Below are 19,267 nucleotides of genomic sequence, written 5' to 3'. Positions count from 1 at the left end.
TTTTTCCAAAATTTAAAACAGTAATGTTAACTTAGTAATTAAACTTTTAAGACCAGTCAAAATCGCATTCAAGCCATTTTAAGCCTAAAGTTCAGGTAAGTGGATTTTAAGCCTTTTAAAGGACCTGCAGAAACCCTGTGCATGGCATGAAAATAAACTACAAACTGCCCGACACTCAGTCTCTGTTAAGAAGGTGTTGCGTCTCAGTGATACTGGGGAAATATGGGACTGGATGAACAGAGGATGGCCGAGCTACTTACATGTTTTTCTATATTACAGCTGAGGGTTTTAATTAAACCATGTATTCAGCGTAATACGGTAACTATTAAGGGCGAGGTGAGCTGGTTGTGGATTTCCCCTTTGTCAACAAACGCTACCTATTCCTCTGCAAAACACATTTTACCAAAAAATCATTCATTTCAGAAAAAGCGGATGATTACTGACTTCGCTAGCTAGCAAGTATTAAACATTTACCTTAATGCATTTATTTTGTTAACACTAACGTTCATCTTCGCGTGCCATTTACTATATAAAGAAGAAAAGAGATGAATATCAAAGAAACATTACAGTGCATACCTTGTTGTTGTTATGAACTAATTCCTCACGTTTCACAACGGACACGGTTGTGTTATAAGTGGTAAACTAACTTTAAATTGTTTTCATGACGCTTATTTTTGGAACCTGCAGACTACAGCTAACGTCAACGAGCCTCGATGCTAACGTCTTGAGTTTTGAATTTAGCCGCCTCCACGCATGCGCAGTGCACTCCAGCCTATGGGTTTCGTTGGTCGAGAGATCTCGCGAGAGTAAAAATTTATCACATCCATTTCCCTAACCCTGACGGAGAGTTTTTTGTCCATAACCATAATTTCACAAATCCTAACACATTAAGCACGGCGTTACCCCGTTATAAAGCATAATTAGTCGGTAAAACGTGCATAATGAAGAAACAATTCGTACAAATATCGCGAGATTTTCGCCAATCTAGGGTTCCTATCAACACACGAGCAGTTTGGGCTAGTTTCTCGATTCCTCTTGTTATTTCGGTTACTACAGTAAATTTAACTCAACAAAATATTGTTAACAAAAATGCACATGACACTTAGTTCAACTTAATCAAAAAATACACACCATATGACGACCAGAGATAGCGAAAAGTAGTGTTATCCAAACCGGAAATAACGTAAACAAACCGGAATAGACCACAGAGGGCGGGACGTTTTTGAATTCCTGCGGCTCAGTTTTGACTGTTGACAAATCTCATATTTAACGCGTCCACAAAAGGTAGGCGTTAATTTTGTCTTATTAAACCATGTCTAACACGCGTTAATAGTACGTTTCAGTCATGTTTAACGATTAACTTGCACCTAAGCTAAGCAAACAAGACGCTTGTTATCTTACTTTGGTGAAAGGCTTGTTGTATTTGGGAAATCGCACCAAACTCCGTTCAAAAGCTGTCAGTTTTTAGTTGCGCGTAATAACAAATACATAGGATCTGGCAATCCATGATTTAGCAATTGAATCTTTAATAAAAAATATGTTTGAAAAGAGCATACCTTGTTAAATTATAGTGGTTCTGTAAAGATATCCAGGATAAACTAAACGTAATTAATCACTCTATTTCTTTTTACAGGTGCTTTTGTCATCACTGGCATTATATTCACTGAAGATAGAGTGATGTCTTCAAAAATCCCAAGAGGTGAGCATAATTAGCCGTTTTTGCACCCTGTTGGTTATTAAATTGATGGGTATCTTAATTTCATGAGGCCAAACAAAGCAGATGTCTCATTAACAATCTTATGTGTTTTCCAGGTGCGCAGTTACCTGCAGAAACAAAGAAAACAGGTCATAAACTTGAATCCAAAGACACAGCAACTGTATCCTCAACAGCAAATGCTGCCCAAAAATCAGATGGTATTCTCAAATCTCAAAAAGAAAATGTGTCCAGGTAAGAAACTGTGAATCAACACTACTGAAGGGGCAGTTCATCCCCAAATATTTTTTTTCCTCTGCTCTGCTATTTATTCATCTAGACAGTTTTAGAAAGAGACTCCAGAGAATTTTGGAGACACTGCCTGTAGAGAAGTCATCCTTCTCACAAATATGATGGACCTAGATGGTAAGTGAAGACAGGCATCTTTGCAGCTGATGTCTCCAAAACTCAGCAGCTCCAGGAATGCAAACGACTCCCTTTTTGCTGAATGTCACTTTTTTCACATCAGTTTTGGTGACTTGTGTGAATCGGAAACATCCACATTGTAAAGTGAGTTCTCCATCCTTAAAGTCCTGCGCGCACTAGTGTCTGATAATTTCCTTTCATCTCATGTGCGTTCTTTACTGTAAAGCATTATAAGCCCCGACGTGTGCCACTCCGTATGTTTGCTTCACAGCTGCTGAATTTTTTTTTCCACATTTGTCTTCCAGAAAAAATGTTGCTCCCAAAGTTCACAAGGGGTAAGTCATATTTTATATTGCACATTGTGAACATATGAGCTTCAGTCTTTTGTTCACAACTTAATGTTGCACATTTCACAGGGTCTCCACCAGGTATGGACAACAGGCGGAGCTCAAGGAGCAAAATCAGCATTTGATGGCCACCAATGAGGAACTGCAGAAACACCTCACAGACACACAGGTGCAGAAAACCTTCTAATAAAGTACTTGTAAGATTGTAATGTAACTAAGTACTATTATGTATATTCAAGTGTTAATTTTTGCAATGCATCATTCAGGTTCCTGTTAGTTCCTGTTAGTAATTTCTTTCTTTCTTTTCACCTTATTCTGTTAGAATCTATGTTGCTTTACTAAAGTCCTTGTCATTTTGCAGCAAAGAGCAGCTGAGTTGGAGATGCAGTTAAGTGAACTTGAGAAGGAGAATACAGGGATACAGAAAAACCTGAAGGACTGTCATGTTCTCCTGGTCGCAAACAAAATAGACCCAGGTAAATATGTGTCCCCATTCTTGAAAATGCGCTTGTTATGTCTTGATAGAAAATAACATAAAATTTCTTTGACTCTCAGTTTTAGGAGAAAGGTTTGGAGAAGCTGCACAACAAAATGAAGATCAAAGAAAAGAAGTCATGGTATATATATTTTAATTCAATTTAATGTTATATGTACAGTCATGTTATATTTGTCATATGCTTTCACACAAATAACTACAAACTGGAAAATAGGTGAAACTACAGTAGAAACATACACACTTATTAATTTGTTCAAGAAAATTGAGAAACAAATGTTACCCGTTGTGAAATAATTTTGATCTACATTATACTTGTATCCTAAACGTAAAGGGTTACAGGCTCTTGGCTGTCATTGGCAGTACTCACAAGGCCAATAAACAAAAATGTCTGAAGACACATCTCAGTGTTGTTGTTGTGGAATGATGTTAACGCTCCCCGTTCTGAATTTTGATGAAAAATTAACTTTGAGCCTTTTACTGTAACTCTCAGGCGTCCTGCTGTAAACGTTCGCCTAAATTTCCTCAGTCAACATGTCTCCCATCCTACATGACAGCAAATCTAATGTAAAACTGTTACTGAGTAGCCTTTAACATATGGTATAATGTATATCAATCATTTTTTATTTATATAGCACAAATATATAAAATGCAACTCCAAGTGCTCAACATAAAAAGAGATTTAAAAAAGAAGATATATTTAAATACAAAAACATGAATGAATCAAACATTTACATGAACTAACAAAAACAGCAGATAAAGATAGAGATATCAACAATAAATATAGTTATGGAATAAAAAATAATGCAGTTGAATCTCCTGTAAATACTAGCCATATTCTGAAATCCACAGCTTAATCTGTTATATTTTTGTATTTCACTATTTTTTCAAAAAATACATCTAAAACAATATGTTCCTGGCTAATATAACCATGTATATTAGGCTGTAATGTGCATAAAATAATCGTATTATACATGACTTTTTTCAGTTATATGTCAATCACTGGCTGTCTTGCTCTCTAAATATTGGCATCGAACAAATCAGTCAACCCCTAACAGGCAGTGCTGTCTAATAAACATAACTTTAATTGTCTCTTTCAGAGTGTCTCCACAAATCTTCTGCATGAATTAAAAGCGTTCGGAGACATCGCATCACAGCAACGTGCTCGGCTAGAGGTGAGTCGCGCTCCTTTATACTTTTGCATTAAACGATGTAACTTTGCTCTTTTTGTTGTAGTCGATTTGAGCGTATTTTAAAATGTCCCTAATTTTACAAATTTATAGGAAATCCAAACAACGATGACAGAACTCTCTAAAGCACGAGAACACATGATGCAGGAAAGGGAAAACTTTTCCCAGGAGGCTGCTGAAATGGAAAAAGCTCTCAAGGAAGCAGAGGCTCTCTTGTTGTAAAAGTGTATGATAATTGTGTATATTAATGCATAATGTGTGTTTTAATATTATTGTGACTGAAAGTGAATAAAGGATTCTTATTGCCTCAAATTCCCCGTCTCTCCTCATATTTCTAACAGTCAAAATGTGCTTTAAAACACAATAAACAGGATGTACAATATTTTAGCTTTGTCACCTCATTTACAATTATAAATATCCTGTTTGAGGTGAAACTTTATTTTTTACAACTAAACATATATAGAGATTTTAGATTAGAGGGTCCTGAAAATGTGGTGAAACATTCAAAAGCTTCAGGTTAAATGTTATTAAAGGGTGAGTCCGTCTGAATTATTTTAAACGTTTTTCAAATTGAAACATCCACTCAGCTGCTGGCAGAAAGTGGTGATGTAGTTTGAAACACTAAAGGGATTTGTATGTACAAATGTCATTGTGCAGGAACCTACATCTGTTGTGTGGGAAACTGTTTACAGAAGGGCTTTGGAAAATGGCGCTTTGATGCTAAAACATCCGTACTTTGAATGATACAGAAGATACAGAATGATAAAAGCCTCACATAAACAGAAAATAACACATCTGACCTTTAAATATTAACTTTTTTTTCTATCAGAAATATAATTCATTGTTTCATTAAAAAAAACATCTCAGTCATTAAATGCATGAAACATACAGCCTTTTCTGATTCTCAGAGTGACATGAAAACCAAATTCTGGTCCTACAATTAACTAAATGTAGCATTAAAGCAGTTTACACCAATAACTATCAATAAATATGTCAGGATAGACGCCTATTATAATGTTAGAAAGCTTGTACTTGTGTAACTGAATATTTCTATTTCTTGCTACTTTACACTTATAGTGGGAGCCAATAATGTGCTTTTTTACCCCCCTACATTTATTTGACAACTTTATTTACTTTGTAGATTCAGATTGTTAATACAAATTATAATTTGACTCTCCAGGCTGAGGACCAAAGGCCTCAGACTGGCAAACTCTATCCTCTTTTAAATCTCTTTTAAAAAACATATTTTTATAAACGCACTTTTATGGGTTTTTATGTTTTTTTCTTCTTTTTAATCATTTTATAAGGTTTATTTCACTTTTTGTCATATAACGTTTTTGTATGATGCTGTTTTCCTTTGATATAATTTTTTTAATCACTGTCTACCATTTTTATTCCTGTCTTGTAAAGCATTTTGCAACCCTGTTTTAAAAAGTGCAATGTAAATAAACTTACTATGATTATTAATAAATTATGATTTATAATTAATTCCTAATTATAATATACTTACATAAAAGAAATTATTATGAAACTGACCTTTCTGCATGATGAGTGCTTTTACTTGTGGTACTTTAAGTATATCTTGCTGCGGATACTTGTGTACTTTTACTTAAAGGAGTAATATGTAACAGCTGTGCATCCAAAAACAGCAGTCCACAGAGCGAGTTGGAGTCATAGACGGTAAATTAAATGGGCTGAAATCCTATTTAATATACGATCTATGGTTAAAGTGAGCAAGTTGTTTTCCCGTTATAAACATCAACTTCCAAAAGATAATTAAGGATTTCTTATGACTCATAAACAGACACTCATTCAGTGAATGTTCAGCATTAAGTTGAACTCTGATTAATGTGAAACGGGAAAACAAAAACACAAGTTACAGGCTGGAATAGAAATTTCAAAGGACACTACGGCTTTGGTAGTCAACCTTTCATTTTATGATGTATTCCAGTAAATATATTACATATTTCTCCTTTAAGTAAAATAGAAATATGAGTATTTCTTCCACCACTGTCCTTTTATCATTCTTAAGTACATTGCTCTTCAGAGGATTTATTTTTGGATGTAGGGGTTATTGGTGCTGTCCAAGTGGGTTTTAAGAGTGCTGATGCTGCTGTTCAGGTTTGTTTGTCCACTCCCACCACTGCTGGCCTCTCCTGAGTGGCTGGTGTTGTAGTAGTAGATGAACAGGAAGAAACCTGCCAGGCAAAGAAAAAGGACAGGAAGGTTTTAATGCAGTTGATGGGGGAATAATAATGTACCAAGACCATCATTCAATTTCAAAATATTACTCCATGTTTTAGCCAGAGCTGCAATGCAGTGTGTGCAAAATGTGTCTCAAAAAACTTTTAAATTAATGAATGTCATGAGGCAGAGATGTCCTGTCCTACAAATCAGATTCTAGACTTAAAAAACATCTTCATTTGGTGCAGATTCCTGCAAAAAAAAAAAATCACGCCATTGTCATTTTAACATGTTTTTCAATCAAAATAAGAATAAAGATGTAAAAATGATCATTACCTCTAATATCGCAAATTATATCGCAATTGCAGTATCAGTCAAAACAATCACAATTACATAGTTTGTGCAGTGAAAGCCAGCACATAACCAGTGGCTTCACAGAAACAGATTTCATCCAAAATTTCACAGGGGCTACTTTTAACTACTGTCAGGTCTTTTCCACAAGACCCATGAAGGAAGACACTCCAAGCATAAAAGTTCTGAAGTCGCAAAAAATGATTTAGAAACACATTTGAAAGTCAGAATTGAAAGGATCAGATTCCATGTGACTTGTGCTGTTCAAAGCGTCATGAAAAGAACAGACCTGAGTCACATCTGAGCGATAAATTTGGGCCACTTTTGCTTGCGTCTGTTGTTAATATAAAAATAATAATCAAAGCAGCTTTATCTGTTGTCTGCATGAGCACTGAACATAAAACAGCAATAAACTGAAACATTATTATTTAGATCGTATCCAGGCTGATCATAGTTGCAGATACCTTGGAAAGAGTTGAGGACCGTGAAAATGTAGTAGGCGGGGATCCGGAGGACACCGTGGGCGAAGAAGGCAAAACCCCACGTGATACCCAGCATGCAACACAGTCCCAGGACGGTCACGATGCTTTTGCCACCTCTGTCAATTTGTCCATTGCCTGCGCTGGTTTTCTTGAGACAGAAGAGCCAGGACAGTATGATGATGAAGGTAGTGAAGGTGAAGAGGAAGACCATCGCATAGTAGCCTATGTTGACAACGTAGTGGACGTCGCTGTCTGTTATCCAGCACCTAGGAACAGAAAAACATGTCAGTAAAGGAAGGGGAACACTACTGTATGATAGTAAAAGATAGAATCCACAGACTCACATGGTCACGCTTTCCTGAGTGTCATCAGTGTGAATGACTTGTTCACCATATTTTCCTATGATGAGCAGGACAGTCCCAACTACACCTGGAAGCACTGGAAAATGGAGAAAATTAATTTGAATTGCAAATGTCCTGTCCAAAATGATGTCAAACACCAGAAATGATGTAATCGTGTGCACTCACCCCAGCTGGTAACAGAGACTTTGAGTATGTAGTGACGGATTACAATTTTGCCTCCCACGTACAGCTGCAGACAGAGGTGGAAGGCCTGTGCGGCAAACCAAGTGAACGTGGCCAACATGAAGTAGTGCATGGCAGCCGCCATGATCTTACAGCCCACAGAGTTCTTCAGGTTCGCCACAAAGTTGTTGATCAGGAAAGAGAAGTTGAGCAGGAACATGGCTGTCACGAGGTGGATGAGAATCTTTGTGGCTGTACTGGCCTTGGACCTCCTGTGAGAGATGAACACAAAAGTCATACTATGTTTAGAGAGAGTATAGCGCAAAGACAGGTAAAGAAAGCTCTGAAATAACCAGGCATGGGGAGTAACGGGATTATGTAACTTGGAGACAAAAAAAGTAACTGTAGTTACATAAAAAAAAATCACAATCAGATTACAGTTACATTTAGCAAAAATGGAGATTATTTAACAGGATTACATCTTTAAATACACATCAGCAGCAACAGCCGCTGTTAAAAACGCTTTTCAGGGGAACACTCATTTGGTAGAATGTGTGCCCCAAATACTGAGGCCATTGGTCCTTTGCAGCTCTGCAGCAGTCGCTGGTTCAATTCCTGTCTGCGGCCTATTTGTTGTCACCCCCACCATCATACCTTCAGCTGCCACTATCCAAAAAAAAAAAAAAGATAAATAGCCCCAAAAAATAATGTAAAAGAATCTACCTCAGCCACAGGCTGTGTACTCTGCTGCCCACTGGCAAGACATACAGAAGTACCCGCCGCTGTGCCACGACGCTACAGGGCAGCTTCTTCCCTGTGTGCGGCTGTGAGACTAATTAAAGGGATAGTTCACCCAAAAATAAAAATTCAGTCACTATCTACTCACCCTCATGCTGAATGAAGGTCAGGTTTAGGTTTTCAGTCCACAAAACACTGCTGGAGTTTCACAGGAAAACAGCATAGAAGAATCTTGCAAACAATGGAAGTGAATGGCAACCAGCAACTGAATAAAAACATAAAACACCTCCATACTGCTTGTCTGATGTAATCCAAGTTCTCTAAGACCCCAACATATCAAGTTGACTAAAAATGATATTCACACCGTATCTTTAGCCCAAATCTTCACTGTAGCTCTTTAGCTTGGAGCCACGTTCACATGCACACGATCTGAACTGGATATATGTGTTGTAATTGTGTCCAAATGCATGTCGGGACACCAGATGAGCAGTATGGAGGCAATTTATGTTTTTTTCAGTTGTCTTTTCTTTTTTAAAAATGGTCATCATTCACTTCCATTGTTTGTGAGATTCTGCAACACTGTTTTCCTGTGAAACTCCAGCAGTGTTTTGCGGTTAACAAAACTAAAATCAAAGTAGATAATGACTGTCCCTTTAATTAACCTTCAGCACTCCACCATGAAAAATATTTGGTTTTTTTATATTTAGACTTTATTTCTTCAATTTGCTGTATATAACTTTTATATATAATGACGTTTTTGTGACTAATAAAAAAGGGAAATAAAAGTTCTCAACCCTGTGTTGTCTACAGATAAATTAATAAGTCTATTCAAAACTTAAGTAATATGTACAATTACATAAACCTGTGTTTCCCTATTTTATAAATAGTGTTGCAAAGCTGCAAAATGCAAAGCAAAGTTCAACACTGGCTTTAAACTATTCCTGTGATGATATAAGATGAGGACAGACATTTTCATAAAGCTATCACCGAGTACATATCGAACTTATTTCCATAGCATTCTTACAATGAAGCTACTATTCAACAGTCTCATTTCCTTATTGCAAATGTTCTGATATTATACTTGCCACAGTGTTGTGCTGTTCTGGAAAGCAGGGTTATTTACATGAAATCTCACCACATTAACCGCTGTGGAACAACATGGCTACCAGGGATGTTTCTTGGTTTACTTGTGGGACATAACCTTCACGTTTTACGCTACTGCACTCTTTGCCACTTGCCTTCTCCTCTTTTTATTTATTTCCTCTGACTTCAGACTTCTCTCGAATTCTGTTTTTCCACCAGGAAGATCTCAGTATGTATGACGACATAATGACAACACTTCACTTGCAGTTACTTGAATAATCAAATCTCTACATCATGGAAGTCTGTTTCTGTCAGTGTGATAAAAAAAAAAAAGATCCTGTAAGAAATTAAAATGAGAAACCTTCTCAAAATTATGACATATTATCTCAAAATAATTATAAAGTTTCTTAAAATAATTACTTAGTATTTCAAAATAATGACTTAGTATCTCAAAATAATGAGAAATTTTCTCTAAATAATGACATTGTTTAAAAACGATGACTTAGATTTTCAAAATAATGACATATCATTTAAAAATAATGACTCACTATCTCAAAATAATGACCTAGACTTTCAAAACAATGCAAAATATTTAGAAACTTTCTCAGAATGGCTTAGTATTTAAAAAACAAACCAAAAAAACAAACAAAAACAAAAACAGGAACATTCTCAAAATAGTGACCTAAGTTGTGACAATATTTTGAGACACTACGTCATTATTTTGATATCATTTCTCATTATTTTCACAAACTAATTCATCATTTTTAGATAGTTTAGTCATTATTTTGATAAAGTTTGACATTATAATTACTTACAGGATATTTTTTAATCGTACAGGTAGAAATGGACTTACATATAAACATGACCTCAGTATTTTTTTTGCTCAAATCTGGTGGTTTTAACAACCTGAGTAAAAGACTTACACATGGTGGATATACTTAGTCCAAGTTCAGTACCACTCTGTGTATTTAGATTTTTACTAATTTTAGGCCAACAGAGATAAATTATTCATTAATTATAGGATAACTGATACATTATCTAATAATTATTTATTAATTCTACACCAGAATATTATCCTTACTTGTGTGAATAACACTTTGGAACAGAATTTTGACTAATAATGGTGACACTTTACACACTTTTTTGTGATCACAGTTTTATTTTTCAAGATTGGATGTTTGATTTGACATCAAATCAAAAAGGGTTCTTGTTCTTTCCCAGCCGTTTCACGGAAAAAAAATAACCTGAAACTAAATATAGAGACAAAGTTCTGTTATTCTTACCTCAAAAGGAAGTGCATGAAGATGACGATGCTGAGGAAGAACATGGACAACCCGCAGCCAACTTGGGTGAGGGTGGTGAGGGTGTTCAGGTCAGAACTAGAAAGGGTTTCATTAAGAGGAGCCTGCAAAGAGCAAAAGCACAGACCACAGTGCAATCAGCCAAGATGGTATTATAGAGGAATGTCCAAATATTTGTGTTGCAACGTGAATGTATATCATAAAAACATTACAAGAGAAGTAAAACACACCAATAAGATAGCAAAAAATGTCAGATGCGAACACTGGCATGTAATGTTGTCCCCATTTTGTATAGTCAGACATCCGTCACCAGTCCAGTTTGGTCGGCTTCCTAAAAGACAGGAACATCAAACAGTGCAGAGCTGAAACTGGAGGGTTTGTGAGTGCATTTGATTGAGGAACAACAACAAGACCTAAAAGGGAAAATCTGGCACTTTTCATGCCTGTAGTATTTACTTTGTTGGCCAAAACCTAGTGTTGGTAAAGACAATAGTTCAATTTCTGCCATTTCCTGCCAATAAATCAGCATAAATCCCACAATCTGGACCTTGTACTGCTGTTACACTCTCGAATTATTTTATAATGGTCTCATGAATATTTTCTTTTACCTCAAATAAAGAGTTTTATTATACTGTTAATGCTTTTATAACAGTACCATTAATTATTCCCCTGACCTCACTTCCTATGGCGCCAATGGACTTACCATAAAGATGTCAGTAAATGTTATAAGGCCAATTTGACGACAGAGTACAGTGCCGGAGTGATTTACAGTGTGCTGATATACAGATAGCTAGCTTTAATTGTGGCTAAAGTAGGCTAACCACTAAAAGCTGGCAACTGCAGCTTGCATTTGCTTCACTGTCAAAAACTAAGGAGAATATTCATCACACACTTATAATGGTCTCATAAGAGCCGATGTCATAACCAACCACATGTGACAGTTTGATGTTTACACGTTAAGCTAAATAGTTTCTTTGAATTTGATAATTAGGCCTGCTATGATATGTCTGTGACAGGTTATGTTTTCTTGGATGATGGCAAGTTGTTATAACAAAGACATTGATGTCTTGTTTGATGTCAAGTTGTTATAACAAAGATACTGACAGGTTATGTTGTCTTGGTTAATGACAAGACATAGTCATCTTTGTTAATGTCAAGTTGTTATAACAAATATGTTGTTGTCTTGGTTAATGTCAAGGTTTCATAACAAACACATTTTTGTATTATTAAATATTAAGTTGTCATAAAAATGACATAATTGCCCCAGATGAGACTTAATCACAACAGTCACAGCTGTAGTCAGTCTAATACACGCACAAATAAAAACACGAATAAAGTGCTATCCAACCTTTTAACGCAGGAACATTAAATTGGATGTAACACAATAAATATCAGTGAGAGAAAGAAATCAATCCAAAATTTTATCTTGCATTTTTAAAGCAATATCTTTGATCAACTTGCAAATTACCTTCACCATTCCATGATTGACAAGATGGAATTCCTTTCTGTAAACAAAACAACAGAACTGCATTAAAAAGTTTACCATCCAAGTTAGTGCATATAATACACTTAAAAATGCACTTTTTTTTGTTTTACTTACATATTTCATATCTCGGAAATTGATGTTTATTTTGTCTGTGAGATTCATGATCGTGGCTCCCATTTCAACGGCTAACACCTCATTACCTAAAACGGTGCTGTTCATCTCATCCTGAAATAAAAATGGAACAACTACACATTAGGAACTTGATCAAATATGTAAAATGTATCTATAATATTTTTGAAGGTGAAACTGAGATGTTGTTTTTTTTTTTTACCTTGGACATATTGATGAATCGGAAAACAGATGCAAATGGTATACTAATGTTCATACTGACAGATTTTTTAAATGCTTCTTTTGGCACTGTAACAGATCTTGAAAATGCAGCCAGACTGTCTCTGTTTTCTACAATCTGCAGGAAAGAACATAACAAGTGTGTTGTCAAACTCACCGTACAGTGCAGTTTTAAAGTCAAAAGAATTATGACACTATTCACTTTAACTGGGTCCAATTATAATCCCTGAAATACTTTGCATTTGGGAAAATTAGTTGCGTAGGATTTAGTGGCATCTAGTGGTGAGGTTGTAGACTGCAACCTACTGAATACTGCTTGCCTCACCCTGCCCTTCCAAATACTCGATTCTGACCAGTTAATTTAAGCCGACCATTACTATGAAGTCCAGACCACTGCTCTGGACGCAGTCCTGATCAGACTCTGGAATAGTTTTGTGTCAAATTATTGATTTTTTTAAGTGAGTAGCTTTGTAATAAGCAGGATAACATACAGCGAGCAGGTCATTATTATGAAATAAGTCCCTTTAGGGTGATTCCTGCACCAGCCTGTTGGATTTTATTTCACAATAACCTGCTCTCTGGACATTGTCCCTTACTTATTTCACATCAATCTTGGAAAGAAAACAAACAATACAATAAATATTTCCCAAGTGTGAACCATCCATTGGTTTGTGGACTACCATTATGAGGCCTCCAGTTTGGCATTATGGGGGTTTTCTGGGTTTTTCTGCCTGGTCGCAATCTTTCTTGTATTACAGCTGAACAGTTCACTAAAACCTGTTTCTAAAAACATTATAGGCAAGACATAGGTGATGCAGTAAGAGATTCTTGATTGATATTTGATTAGGACTGTCTAGTTTGACAATTTGATCAGATTTTCGGGAGCCCTGTGTGTTGCACTGGGCGGACTCATTGAGACTACACATTGTGGCCACACCCTAAAACATTTATCGTCTATTTTACTCAAAATGGGACCATTATTTACACAGTTGACACCATGCTGTAAAGAGGAAGCCTTTAAGTGTTTGATATCATAAACTCATTAGCAGGCGTCGCCTCCTGCTGGCCATTAGAAAGAATGAAAGTTTAAGGCACTTTTGTATTGGCTTAATTTTTCAGATGTGGAATCTTCATCCACTATTTAATATACAGTATATGGTATTTCCCAAAATGATGAACAAAAACAAGTGGCTTCCAAATGAGAAGCCACTTGTTGAGATGAATGAAAATTCTGTTTCTCACAATTGTCTTTTCTTTGCCTTATAAAAAATAAATTAGATTTTTATTTCGAGCTCACTGAAATCTCATCTGTTTCTCCTTAAATCCCCCTTCAGGAGTTTAATGAGCCAAATCAAAAGAAAAGCAGGAGATATTTTGGTGAGGTGTCCCAAAGATTTCTCCCTGATGACTGTATGGAGCAACAACTGAGACAAATTTAAGATCTCATTTAAGACAACTGAGTTTTCTTTTAGATCACACTGTGATCTCAACAGCTAATTATTAAAAACAAATTTAAGATCAGTGCAGTGAGACAAAAAATAACATTTTACAATCTTCAGTTGGGCTCAAATTAGTCTCAGGCTGAGACTATTTCTCAGGAGCCAAATTTAAGAAGTATGAGAAAATGTTCAAGTCTCATATTGGTCTTAAATTGAGCTCATTATGTCTAGGAGACAGGCTAAACAAAGATGAAACCTTATTTTGAACTTTTCCTTTCCTCTGGGTATTCTTAACATTCACATAGACAACTTATTTCATCACTCTCAAGTTAGCAGTGGGCTGAGATACTCAACACTTCCAAAAACATACTGTTATTCTAAGCTCTGTAACAAGAACTGTATTGTTATTCCACTGACAAATCACATGCATGAAGGTCAAATAAAAGTAATGCACCCACATTGATGCTTGTGTCTGGAGACACATAGGCAAAGGAGACTTCGTGCACATCCTCGGGCTCCGTTTCTCTCACTAAGACACCCTCAATTCCTTCTCCCAAAGTAATGGCAGCTGAAGACCCGTTAATGGAGGCGGCAAGGTTAGCCATTTTAGTCATGACTTCCCTGTTGACAGATGGAAGAATATTCATATCTTACAGACAAGGTATCATGCTTGCAAGTCCATAATCAGTACTTTAATATATATTTTTTAAAATAGTTTTTCAAATTTTTCAAAAAGTAAAAAATAAATAGTTTGAGGTCGATGAGAAGACCAATACCACTCTCATGTCTGTGCGCTTCAGTAAGTATAGAGGTGATTAGCTTAGCTTAGCTCAAAGGCTGAAAGTAGGGACAAACAGGTAGCCAGGAACTATCAGTCTAATGTTATCTCTAAAGTTCTTAAATGAGTGCACATACAGGAATGTAAAGCTTTGTGGTTTTACAGGGAATTTCGTGCTGTGACAGTTTCTTGATGAACGACAGCAGGGAGCAGTGACTTCCTGGAGTTTTGTCAACACTGTGAAGTTTCCAGGCAAATTTTGCATTTCTGCTCATGTGCAAATCAAAGAAACAAGATGTAAAACAACATGTTACCAAGCGGGTGTCATGGGAGTTGTAAGACAGCTACGCAGCTCGGTAACAGTGACAGGAGCAGAGAAGAAGATGAGAAAATGTTACACAACGCAATATTTAGAAGAAATACTAAGACTGAGGATTTTTTTGATGGTATTGTGAAGGACAGCTGTACAAATGTAAGTTTATTTTTTTTAAGTTGTTTTCGATTTTGCTGAGGAGTTTACATTTTTTGAAAGCTATTGTTAGCCAGCTAATGCTAGCTTTCTAATGTTAGCCTGCAGCTAATGCTAGCACTTATAGGCAAGCACTAGAGGACAGACTTAGGTTTTTGCTTGTGAATGAGATAAATGTTATAGACTTCAAAAATTCCAAACATTTCATGTAGTGCTTGCTCTTAATGTTAGCATTAGCTACCAGCAGGGTGAGAAATTAGCAGCAGTCACGAGACAAATGCTAGTAAGTGATTTCAAAATGATGATTATCTCTTAAGTAGCCGGTAAATTTGAACAATTATCTGTCAGGGGCTGGTAGAGGTTCACATTTTTAAAAAAGATTCCCACCCTGGCTGCCAAGACTAACATTGGGAACCTCGTGTTAGCTGGCTAGCATGGTAGCTAACAATAAAAATAAACTCCTTGGCAAGATCTAAAATGATTTGGAAGGCTGAACTTGTATTTATACAGCTGTTCTTAATGGGAATGCCTATGTTTAAACTCAACTGTTAACTCAACAGCTGATTCTTAAATCTTAAAATTTAAATCTTAAATTTTAAAAATATTAAGCCTTAAAGGTATTTAAATAGTGTACATTTGAATTGATGGGGTCTTAATCACAAGATAAATACTAATTTCATTAATCATTTTCTTTCCTTTCCCTTTCCACACAAAAAAAGACATTTGGTGTTCAGAATCAACATTTCTGACATGAAACAAAACCTCATCAAAATGTTGCAACGCTAATTTTACAGTTTAAAACAAATTAAGAGTAAACTATTTTTCATCCTTGAAAATCACTGCTTCTTTTCATGTTTTTTTCCAAACAGAAAATGAGTTCTTAGGATTAGACGTTTCTATCCACATTTGACATACTCCCAAAAAAACAATTTACAAATTTCCATATTGTACGTTTAGAGTACACGTAAGGTGTCTGTCATTTTCATGTATGAAAGAGGCTTGTTTTATATATATATATATATATATAATTTTGCGATTCGGAATACAAAAACATTGAACGTTCAATATCGCAAGACCACTCAGAACACAGATAGAACTTTATAGCAGGTAGATAGAACCAGGGGACAAATTATCGGCAGGTGAGAAGTTTTATTTTATATTTACACGTACCATGCGAGCGTTCAGGTCATGGCTTGACGATCGAACCGTACAGTGTGAGCACATAAATTATGAGCTTTTGCTTCATATCGCAGATGATGCCTATAAACAGCTTTAGCTAATCACCTTCTTGCTGAAGCATCACATTGATATTAATTCTTTCTTGTCACTCTCAGCAAGAAAGTAAATATGCATAGTGTAGTTTAATTTATTTCATTTATTTGTCATCAAATCTCACACATATACTTCCCCAAAGTTCTAACTATTCCTGTAATAAATTCATGGAGCAGGTCTTACACAGCAACGGCGGAGCTGATTTCTTCTTCTTCAGACACTGTTATTGTTATATTGAGTTCGTCGGCACTAAGCTCCTCCTCAGGCTTTTTCACTGGATTATCACAGTTTAAACAGGTATTATTTGTTGCCGTGATGTTGATGATGAACCTGTTTTTGACAGAGGGAGCTGAAAGAAAGGAACATCTAATTTTATCTCAAGCCAGCATTTTTCATCTTTGTAATTCCATCCATTCACCAGGGAAAACATCTGTAAAACATACTAACAGTCTGTGCTTATTAAAGCCAGTGTTGCACACTCACGTCAGGAAAAAAAGAAAGAAATTATCAAAGTTGGGAGAGCTGCAGAAGCAATATTTACACGTTAATTTTTGCTTATCTTAAGAGAACTCACCGTTGCTGCTGCAGTAGCTTTCATCGTAGCTAGTTGTTTGACATATGGATGTTTCCACGCATTTTATCTCGCACTCTCCTGTTGATGGAATCAGAATTTAGCACCCATCCACAGTAAAGAAGAAAGATGAGCCAAGTTGGACATGATATGATATGATTTAATTGACTTTATTAAATTGGTGAAAAAGTGAATAAGATACTTCTAAATTAAATTTCTGAATTAATGTTTAATAACATTGTCTAATTGTGTAAGTTACTGTGTGAACTGCATGACTGTTTGCTTCTTGTCAACTCTACGTCTCACCTTACACGACTTTTTCATCCTAAAGTTTCTTACTTACTCTTATAGTGGGTTTGATCATTTTGATGGGTGTTAGATAACCGTTAGCGACATTAGCTAACCACAGTGTAGCACAGGGGAGGCTGCTCCTCCTCACTTTTTTTAAAAGCAGGAGGGGGATGAAAATATTAGAAAATCTCAGTATCATTTATAAGATCCACACAGAGGGCAGTCTGGAAGATGGGATCTCTTATATCATCTTGATGCACTTTGTTTTTTTTGTTTTTTTATATGCCATGTAATTGTCCAAAACATGTAAAATGATGTTCCAACAAAAGGACTTCCCCACTAACCAATCAACAACCAGGGTACAATACTGACATCACGTTGGTCCAATGATAATTTCCAGATTTCGCATTCATATGACTATACTGTACACAACTGCAACAAACTGGTGGTTTTTATGTATTTAGCATATTAGAAAATAAATTATAACTTAAAAGTCACAAACAAATTACTTTCAGTCACTAAAAGAATACATTTTATTTCGGCCTTTTCAACAGAGTCCAGTTTTCCTTTCTTCAGATTTACGTTTACAAGCATCAGCTAACATTAGCTACTTGCATTAGCCAAAGCAGCAGCTTGTTGTAGTGACGGTGAAAGAATGTTAAAGGGACAGTTCACCCCATAATCGAAAATACATATTTTTCCCCTGGCCTGTAGTGCTAGTTATACATCTACATTTTTTTTTTTTAATTTTGGTGTGAGCTGCAGAGTTTTGGAGATGCTGGTTGTAGAGATGTCTACCTTCTCGCCAATACTAATAATTTCTAGTGTAAAGAAAGTACTTCTGGTAGGTTCAAGTGCAGACAGACAGTGGTGCAGTCGTGGCTTACTGAATTAGACAAATTATGTGTGGGACATTCTAAACCTTATTTTTGTATACTAAATAACATGTTTCTGAGTTAAGCACAAATATCATATTTTATTAGTGTTTTCATTTCATTTTTAAAGACTGAACTATAAAAGAAATAGGCTTACCATAGGAAGTGTCACTGAGAGTCCTTGAATCTGGATTTTAAGAAATTTAAATGAACAAAAATAAATAATCAACCTTTAGGTTTGTATCTTTCAAGTAAAGGTGTGGTTTTACATTTTTTCATCCAAATCACACACACACACACACACACACACACACACACACATACACACATAGACGCACATAAACAAACAAACATATTTTCCAACTTGTGTTCCATCTGCACTGGTTCACTGTATGATAAACACAGTGAAGGCAAATAGAATTTCATTTTGTGGTTCTAAAATGTTGGAAAAATGACATCGGAAAATATGAAATGTGAAATTCATATATGTGTTGTCACCTGTGATGTCAGATATTGTTGCATTGCACTTCCTCCCGGCCAGGATACACAGATGCCAGTTATGAGATTTATGTACTTTTGAAATTTGCAGTAGATAATCATCACCATTTTTCGCCAATTTAGGCCACCATTTGTCCAAATCTTCTGTTAATTCAAAACAGAAATACAGTTAGATTTTAATTTTGTTGAAATGCTGATGCAAATAAAAATAAAAATAAAAATCTGTATTCTGTGAGTATAACAATTAGGTTGTACTCACGTTGTCCTGTTGCATTTGTCTTCAGAAAAACAATGCAACCATTCGCTGCTAAGAGATAAAGAATGCAGTCTTTATATGTTAGGTAGTAGTTTCATAATACTCCTACATCTCTTGGATACTTTTACACAATATTTTACAGCAGTTTCCCAAAAAACAGAATTACTTGGAA

The 19,267-nt window shown here is 35.8% G+C and overlaps 2 protein-coding genes across 2 annotated transcripts; one reads left to right on the top strand and one right to left on the bottom strand.

Annotated features, from left to right (window-relative positions):
• Positions 1 to 1,192: 1,192 nt before the first annotated feature.
• knstrn (kinetochore localized astrin (SPAG5) binding protein) lies at positions 1,193 to 4,461 on the top strand. The gene is made up of 9 exons (XM_084737923.1): positions 1,193 to 1,284; positions 1,634 to 1,699; positions 1,813 to 1,948; positions 2,425 to 2,454; positions 2,536 to 2,635; positions 2,828 to 2,942; positions 3,022 to 3,083; positions 4,060 to 4,134; positions 4,243 to 4,461. The coding sequence occupies exons 2-9, from the start codon at positions 1,678 to 1,680 to the stop codon at positions 4,369 to 4,371; spliced, it is 669 nt and encodes a 222-aa protein (XP_084594049.1). The 5' UTR covers positions 1,193 to 1,284; positions 1,634 to 1,677; the 3' UTR covers positions 4,372 to 4,461.
• A 156-nt stretch (positions 4,462 to 4,617) lies between these two features.
• On the bottom strand, positions 4,618 to 17,275 carry adgrg11 (adhesion G protein-coupled receptor G11; the record flags this gene model as incomplete). Its single annotated transcript, XM_084737088.1, has 12 exons — positions 4,618 to 6,347; positions 7,149 to 7,432; positions 7,511 to 7,604; positions 7,694 to 7,962; positions 10,795 to 10,916; positions 11,043 to 11,143; positions 12,281 to 12,317; positions 12,413 to 12,523; positions 12,630 to 12,764; positions 14,544 to 14,706; positions 16,788 to 16,953; positions 17,179 to 17,275. Coding segments are annotated over 12 exons (1,725 nt in total), but the record flags the coding sequence as incomplete, so codon positions are not given.
• Between the last annotated feature and the right edge of the window lie 1,992 nt (positions 17,276 to 19,267).

Source organism: Lutjanus erythropterus, chromosome 15 (genome assembly GCF_056507025.1).
Source record: "Lutjanus erythropterus isolate fLutEry1 chromosome 15, fLutEry1.hap2, whole genome shotgun sequence".
Lineage (NCBI taxonomy): Eukaryota > Metazoa > Chordata > Actinopteri > Lutjaniformes > Lutjanidae > Lutjanus > Lutjanus erythropterus.
This window is presented reverse-complemented; position numbering and strand designations above follow the sequence as displayed.

What these genes read in the sequence shown, in the direction of transcription:
- knstrn (XM_084737923.1), top strand. Translation starts at nt 1,678, where the DNA reads ATGTCTTCAAAAATCCCAAGAG. An exon ending in GTCTTCAAAAATCCCAAGAG is followed by an intron (nt 1,700 to 1,812) that starts GTGAGCATAATT and finishes TGTGTTTTCCAG; the next exon opens with GTGCGCAGTTACCTGCAGAA. An exon ending in GCTCCCAAAGTTCACAAGGG is followed by an intron (nt 2,455 to 2,535) that starts GTAAGTCATATT and finishes CACATTTCACAG; the next exon opens with GGTCTCCACCAGGTATGGAC.